A 6,958-nucleotide genomic window follows, 5' to 3' on the forward strand; every position below is an offset into this window, starting at 1 on the left:
GCCTTTATGGTAAAGTGGCCAGACGGAAGCCACTCCTCAGTAAAAGGCACACGACAACCTGCTTGAAGTTTGCCAAAAGGCACTAAAGGACTCTCAGACCATGAGAAACAAGATTCTCTGGTCTGACAAAACCAAGATGGAACTCTTTGGCCTGAATGCGAAGAGTCACTTCTGGAGGAAACCTGGCATCATCCCTACAGAGAAGCATGGTGGTAGCAGCATCATGTTGTGGGAATGTTCTTCAGAGGCTGTCATGATCGACGGAAAGATGAACGGAGCAAAGTACAGAGAGATCCTTGATGAAAACCTGCTGCAGAGTGCTCAGGACCGCAAACTGGGGCGAAGGTTCACCTTCCAACAGGACAATGACGCTAAGCACACAGCAAAGCCAAGACAGGAGGGGCTTCGGGACAAGTCTCTGAATGTCAATGAGTGGCCCAGCCAGAGCCCGGACTTGAACCTGATCAAATATCTCTGGAGAGACCTGGAAATAACTGTGCAGTGACGCTCCCCATTAAACCTGACAGAGCTTGAGAGGATCTGCCAAGAATGGGAAAAACTCCCCAAATATAGGTGTGCCAAGCTTGTAGCGTCATACCCAAGAAGACGAGGCTGTAATTGCTGTCAAAGGGTGTGAATACTTATGTAAATGTGATCCGTTTTTTTTTATTTGCAAAACATTTTTAAAAACCTGTTTTTGCTTTGTCATTATGGTGTAAATTGATGAAGGGAAAAAACTATTGAATCAATTTTAGAATAAGGCTGTAACGTAACAAAATGTGGAAAAAGTCAAGGAGTCTGAATACTTTCCGAATGCACTGTTCTACCTTGTGTCCTACCTTGTGGCATATCTCAGTCTTGACTTCTTTCAGGGCCCGGTCTGAAAACACACAGCCACAGGTCTGCAGGAAACAGAACCTGAGAGAAACAAGATCGCATAACGTTTAGGGCTAAGGTTGTGACGCAACACGTCTATTGTAAGGGAAAATATAGTGCTACCATCAGTACATGAAAAAAAAAACCCTGCCATAGGAATTATCACCATCTTTTATCACAACTTTTGTATTTAGCAATGGTGATATTTTAGCAAATTGGGATTGGACAGGGGATCATTATCAAGCCAAGCTGCCACTGTGGTTCATAGGCTGCGTTAACACAGGCAGCCCAATTCCGATATTTTGCCCAATTTTTGGCAAAAGAGCTGATCTGATTGGTCAAAAGACCAATTAGTGAAAAAAAGATCAGAATTGCCTATGTAAATGCAGCCATAGTGGTATTGTAGTCAAATGGGATCTGGTGGCAGAAAATCCCCACCCCTTCAAATTAGTGGATTTGGCCATTTCATCCTCACCCGTTGCTGACAGCTGTATAAAATTGAGCACACAGCCATGCAATCTCCATAGACAAACATTGACAGTAGAAGCCTAAGCTCACTACGCGCAATGCCAAGCTTCGGCTGGAGTGGTGTAAAGCTTGCCGCCATTGGAGCGGTGGAAATGCGTTCTCTGGAGTGATGAATAATTTTTTACATTTTTTTTTTTTTTTTTTTTTACATTTGAGTCATTTATGAGACACTCTTATCCAGAGCGACTTACAGTAGTGAGTCCATACATTTCATACATTTTTTCTCCATACTGGTCCCCCATGGGAATCGAACCCACAACCCTGGCGTTGCAAACACCATGCTCTACCAACTGCTTCACCATCTGGCAGTCCGACCAACTAATCTGGTTTAGGTGGATGCCAGGAGAACGCTACCTGCCCCAATGCATAGTGCCAACGGTAAAGTTTGGTGGAAGAGGAATAATGGCCTGGGGCTGTTTTTCATGGTTTGGGTTAGGCCCCTTAGTTCCAGTGAAGGGAAATCTTAATGCTTCAGCATAGAATGACATTCTCAACGATTCTGTGCTTCCTACTTTGTGGCAACAGCTTGGGGGAGGCCCTTTCCTGTTTCAACATGACAATGCCCCCATGCACATAGCGAGGTCCATACAGAAATGTTTTTTCAAGATCGGTGTGGAAAAACTTGACTGGCCTGCACAGAGCCCTGACCTCAACCCCATCGAACACCTTTGGGATGAATTGGGACGCCGACTGCGAGCCAGGCCTAATCGCCCAACATCAGTGCCTGACCTGACTAATGGTCTTGTGGCTGAATGGAAGTAAGTCCCCACAGCAATTCTCAGAAGAGTGGAGGCTGTTATAGCAGCAAAGGCGGGACCAACTCCATTTTAATGCCCATGATAAAAAATTAAATTTTCGACGAGCAGGTGTCCACATGCATTAAATGACATAAAATGTAACTACCCCTACTACTCCAGTATCCCTGCACTCTGTAAATATGGTATTGGCACTGACCCTGTATATAGCTTACTTACTTACTCATGTGTTTTTGTTCTACTTTACTTTATAGTACTACGGATATTGATTACTGCATTGTTGGAAAAGAGCTTGCAATAAAAGCATTTCACTGTACTTGTGCAAAGTACTCGAAACTAGTTAACAGACCAATAAGAGAGTTCCAAACCTCTCTGCCAATAACAACTCGTTTTCATTTTTCCCCCTCCCCACTCAGACTACTCCCAGACAGTCCTAGTAAAATTGTTGCTTGAGAAATTGCTATTTTCTAAGAAGCTTTTTGTTTATTTTTGACAATTTTAATTGAAAACAATTACAGTAAGGTTCTTAAAATTATTACCCAGAAATGATTTAAATAGAGATTATTAAAAAAAAGGCTGCATTGGACCTAAAAATAAATAAAAAAAATGGGGCAATGCGCACTGAGGCCTACTGCACATAACCTGGTCCCAGATCGGTTTGCGACAGAGTTAAAATTATAGCACAGACAGGCTGGCACTCAGGCTGTAGGTTAATGCACATGATTCAGTGCCAGAACTCAGCAAAATGAGATGACACCTCCGGGTGAAAATGCCCCACTCCACGCTTGTCATTGAAAGACATTGATAAGATGCAGAGACATTGACGAGATGCTTGTATATAGTCATATTCATTAGTGCACACCATAGCAACGTACCTATGTTTGCCATTCATCTCCAGGCCCACCACAGGACAGATGAACATGGCACAGTGCATGTCCTCATAGCGGTCCCCTTTGGTGTTCCTCCTCTCACCCTCCCAGGCTGGGTTGTCAGTCAGGTTCAGCTCCTTTATATCCTATGGAATGACACACACACACCTTTGATTCACTTTAGATAACGCAATGATATGTGGCCTCAGCTGAAATCATGGAAAATTACCATACCTTAATGCCACGAAGGTGTGATGCAACCTCGCTGTTGGGTCTATCTGCAGATTTATCCAGAAGGTACTCAATCACAGCATCTTTGTTATAAAGTCTGTAAGGAAGAATAGCATTTTGATTATGAAATCCATGTGTGATAGAAGTATCTAGAAGTAGCCTAGATCTAAGCTACTAATATTCAGCACCATTTCATTCTTAACTGCAACCAATCAACAAGCAGCACTTACTTCCTGATTGCATTTTAATATTATATCCATGTATCTAATAGGGACACCTAGGAGACTGATAATGCCAACACAAAATATTGTAGATTGCTAGATACAAAATGGTGTCATACTATATGACTACCGGTAGTTCACAACAAACATTTTAAAAAGTCCTCACCTTCCCAGATCACAAGCAACAATAGGGCGCCGGAGTTTCTCTGTACTGAGAGCACAGTACTTCCACCGGGCAGCAAGCGCTGCATTTTTGTCAACCTGTAGTGGAGAAAGATTTATACATTCAATTTAGCTCCTGCCCACTGCATTGTTCAGTTGCATTTGGTTACATCTGAAATACTTTGCTTGCAAGAATAGTGATAGAGAGGGAACAGCCATGGTGCATGGGGAGGGGTCGCCCAGGGCGCCATACAAGCTAGAACCGCCAAATACACCGAAACTGCTGACAAAAATGCTTTCTGCTACTAAGATTAGTGAAATGTATGTTAAACTGACAACGGAGTGAAGAGCAGAAATCTCAACTAGCAAGCAAGTCGCAGCAATGAAGAACGCGAAGGGGGGAGAGATGTTTAACACAACACCGGAACAGCACATACCACTTTCACTCCCGTTTCTGATCCTCAACAAATGTAGTTATTTTCTGGTTCTGTTCCCTGAACCGGTTCCAACCCCTGGTTTTAACACAATTGCAGCTGACAGTATTTTTCAGTGACAACAGGTCACAGATGCTAATTAACACAGTCAGCAAGCTAGTCCATGCCATGTGTTGCGTAAAAAAGCGCTGTAACATGGAAATATGGCCGTGTGGGAACCCTAACCCTATATAAAAGGTGTAGTAATTTAACATTTTGTTTTTTGAAAACTATTTCTCTGATATGAAAGGTAGCTACGTTCCTTATGTTTCCAAAAACGTACCGCAAGTGATGTGTGTTAACGGCGCTAAAGCAGTTAGAACTAACGTTAGCTGAGTGTGAACATGGCGTATTAACAAGCTAACGTTAGCTAGTTAATAAAAGAAAGCTAGCTACCTAAACGTATACATTTCATTTATCTAACATTAGTTCAGTTTGGGCGGACACATCTTCCCTGATTAAAACAACAACAAAAAACATCCCGAACGTTAACTAGCGAAGCCAGTTAGTTAACTAAACATGTAAACATCTGTTAGCAAATAAAAAAATTGCTAACGTGTTTGAAAGGTTAGCTAAAGTGCAGGCTAGCTCGTTTATTTTACGCCTGCTACGTTAGGTTAAAGCTAGCTAACGTAATACCACTACATACCTTCTCAACTTTCTTGGGGCCTTTTACCAACTCATGCCTTTTAGGAATAGTTCCACCATCACATCCCATTTTAACAAATAGCACAAAAGTAATTTCTTGGAATGGTTTGAAGGAGAAAAACCGAACAGGCTGGTTGTAAACAAACACCTAATATATTCTTCTTCGTTTGTATTTCCGGCAGACTAGACGCTGTGTTGCATAGTGCTGCCTTTCGCAGGTCGAAGTGCGGATTCCACACTTTGGTCACAAGGAAAATGGGAAGGTCATTTTTATTTTTTTATATTGCACAACCTTCTATCGTATACACTATCCCCAAAACCTACCACCCCATCCCACGACTTTGTCCCTAAATGATCCAACACCAGGCCGTCGGCATGGGAGGACGGAACCCCATCTCTCAAAACTTCCTGTAGACCTTCTGCACTAAAATCTCTCACACCCAAATATTTATTTCTACTGCTGCAACTGTACGGTAGCGCCATGGTGTAGCCGGATGACAGCTAGCTTCCGTACTCTTCTAGGTACATTGACTTCAATACAAAACCTAGGAGGCTCATGGTTCTCACAACCTTCCAAATACAGTGGCTTGCGAAAGTATTCACCCCCTTTGGCATTTTTCCTATTTTGTTGCCTTACAACCTGGAATTAAAATGGATTTTGGGGGGTTTGTATAATTTGATTTACACAACATGCCTACCACTTTGAAGATGATCAATATTTTTTATTGTGAAACAAACAAGAAATAAGACAAAAAAACAGAACTTGAGCGTGCATAACTATTCACTCCCCCAAAGTCAATACTTTGTAGAGCCACCTTTTCCAGCAATTACAGCTGCAAGTCTCTTGGGGTATGTCTCTATAAGCTTGGCACATCTAGCCACTGGGATTTTTGCCAATTCTTCAAGGCAAAACTGCTCCAGCTCCTTCAAGTTGGATGGGTTCCGCTGGTGTACAGCAATCTTTAAGTCATACCACAGATTCTCAATTGGATAGAGGTCTGGGCTTTGACTAGGTCATTACAAGACTTTTAAATGTTTCTCATTAACTTGTTATGGATAGGGGGCAGTATTTTCACGGCCGGATAAAAAACGTACCCGATTTAATCTGATTATTACTCCTGCCCAGAAACTAGAATATGCATATAATTATTAGCTTTGGATAGAAAACACTCCAAAGTTTCTAAAACTGTTTGAATGGTGTCTGTGAGTATAACAGAACTCATTTGGCAGGCCAAAACCTGAGAAGATTCCAAACAGGAAGCGCCCTCTCTGACTATTTCTTGGCCTTCTTGATCATCTCTATCCAAAACAGGGGATCTCTGCTGTAACGTGACATTTTCTAACGCTCCCATAGGCTCTCAGAAGGCGCCAGAACTTTGAATGATGACTTTGCAGGCTATGGCTGAAAAACAGTAGCGCATTTGGATAGTGGTCGATCTGAGAACAATGAGACTGGGGGGCGCGTGCACGAGGAGACTCCATGTTTTTATTTTTTCATCTTTAAACGAAAACAGGGTTTCCCGGTCGGAATATTATCGCTTTTTTACGAGAAAAATCACGTAAAATTGATTTTAAACAGCGTTTGACATGCTTCGAAGTACGGTAATGGAATATTTTGAATTCTTTTGTCACGAAACGCGCCGGGCGCGTCACCCTTCTTTACCCTTCGGATAGTGTCTTGAACGCACAACAAAACGCTGCTATTTGGATATAACTATGGATTATTTGGAACCAAACCAACATTTGTTATTGAAGTAGAAGTCCTGGGAGTGCATTCTGACGAAGAACAGCAAAGGTAATCCAATTTTTCTTATAGTAAATCGGAGTTTGGTTAGTACCAAACTTGGTGGGTGTCAAAATAGCTAGCCATGATGGCCAGGCTATCTACTCAGAATATTGCAAAATGTGCTTTCACTGAAAAGCTATTTTAAAATCGGACATAGCGAGTGCATAGAGGAGTTCTGTATCTATAATTCTTAAAATAATTGTTATGTTTTTTGTGAACGTTTATCGTGAGTAATTTAGTAAATTCACCGGAAGTGTTCGGTGGGAATGCTAGTCACATGCTAGTCACATGCTAATGTAAAAAGCTGTTTTTTGATATAAATATGAACTTGATTGAACAAAACATGCATGTATTGTATAACATAATGTCCTAGGGGTGTCATCTGATGAAGATCATCAAAGGTTAGTGC

General features: G+C 41.8%; 1 protein-coding gene across 4 annotated transcripts in view; it reads right to left on the reverse strand.

The window, feature by feature from the left end:
• Positions 1 to 5,192, reverse strand: part of LOC106565284 (replication termination factor 2) — a 53,530-nt gene extending 48,338 nt beyond the window's left edge. The window contains exons 1-5 of one of the 4 annotated variants that reach the window (XM_045691402.1): positions 4,765 to 5,192; positions 3,647 to 3,741; positions 3,263 to 3,356; positions 3,035 to 3,174; positions 840 to 918 (exon numbers count right to left, since the gene is read on the reverse strand). In XM_045691402.1, the coding sequence (XP_045547358.1) occupies positions 840 to 918; positions 3,035 to 3,174; positions 3,263 to 3,356; positions 3,647 to 3,741; positions 4,765 to 4,833 (477 nt within the window). In that variant the 5' untranslated portion in view covers positions 4,834 to 5,192. The remainder of the gene's footprint in view (positions 1 to 839; positions 919 to 3,034; positions 3,175 to 3,262; positions 3,357 to 3,646; positions 3,742 to 4,764) is intronic. The other 3 variants (XM_045691400.2, XM_045691401.2, XM_045691399.2) reach the window with 3 other exon arrangements.
• Positions 5,193 to 6,958: the final 1,766 nt, after the last annotated feature.

Source organism: Salmo salar, chromosome 12, assembly GCF_965601325.2.
Source record: "Salmo salar chromosome 12, fSalSal1, whole genome shotgun sequence".
Taxonomy (NCBI): domain Eukaryota; kingdom Metazoa; phylum Chordata; class Actinopteri; order Salmoniformes; family Salmonidae; genus Salmo; species Salmo salar.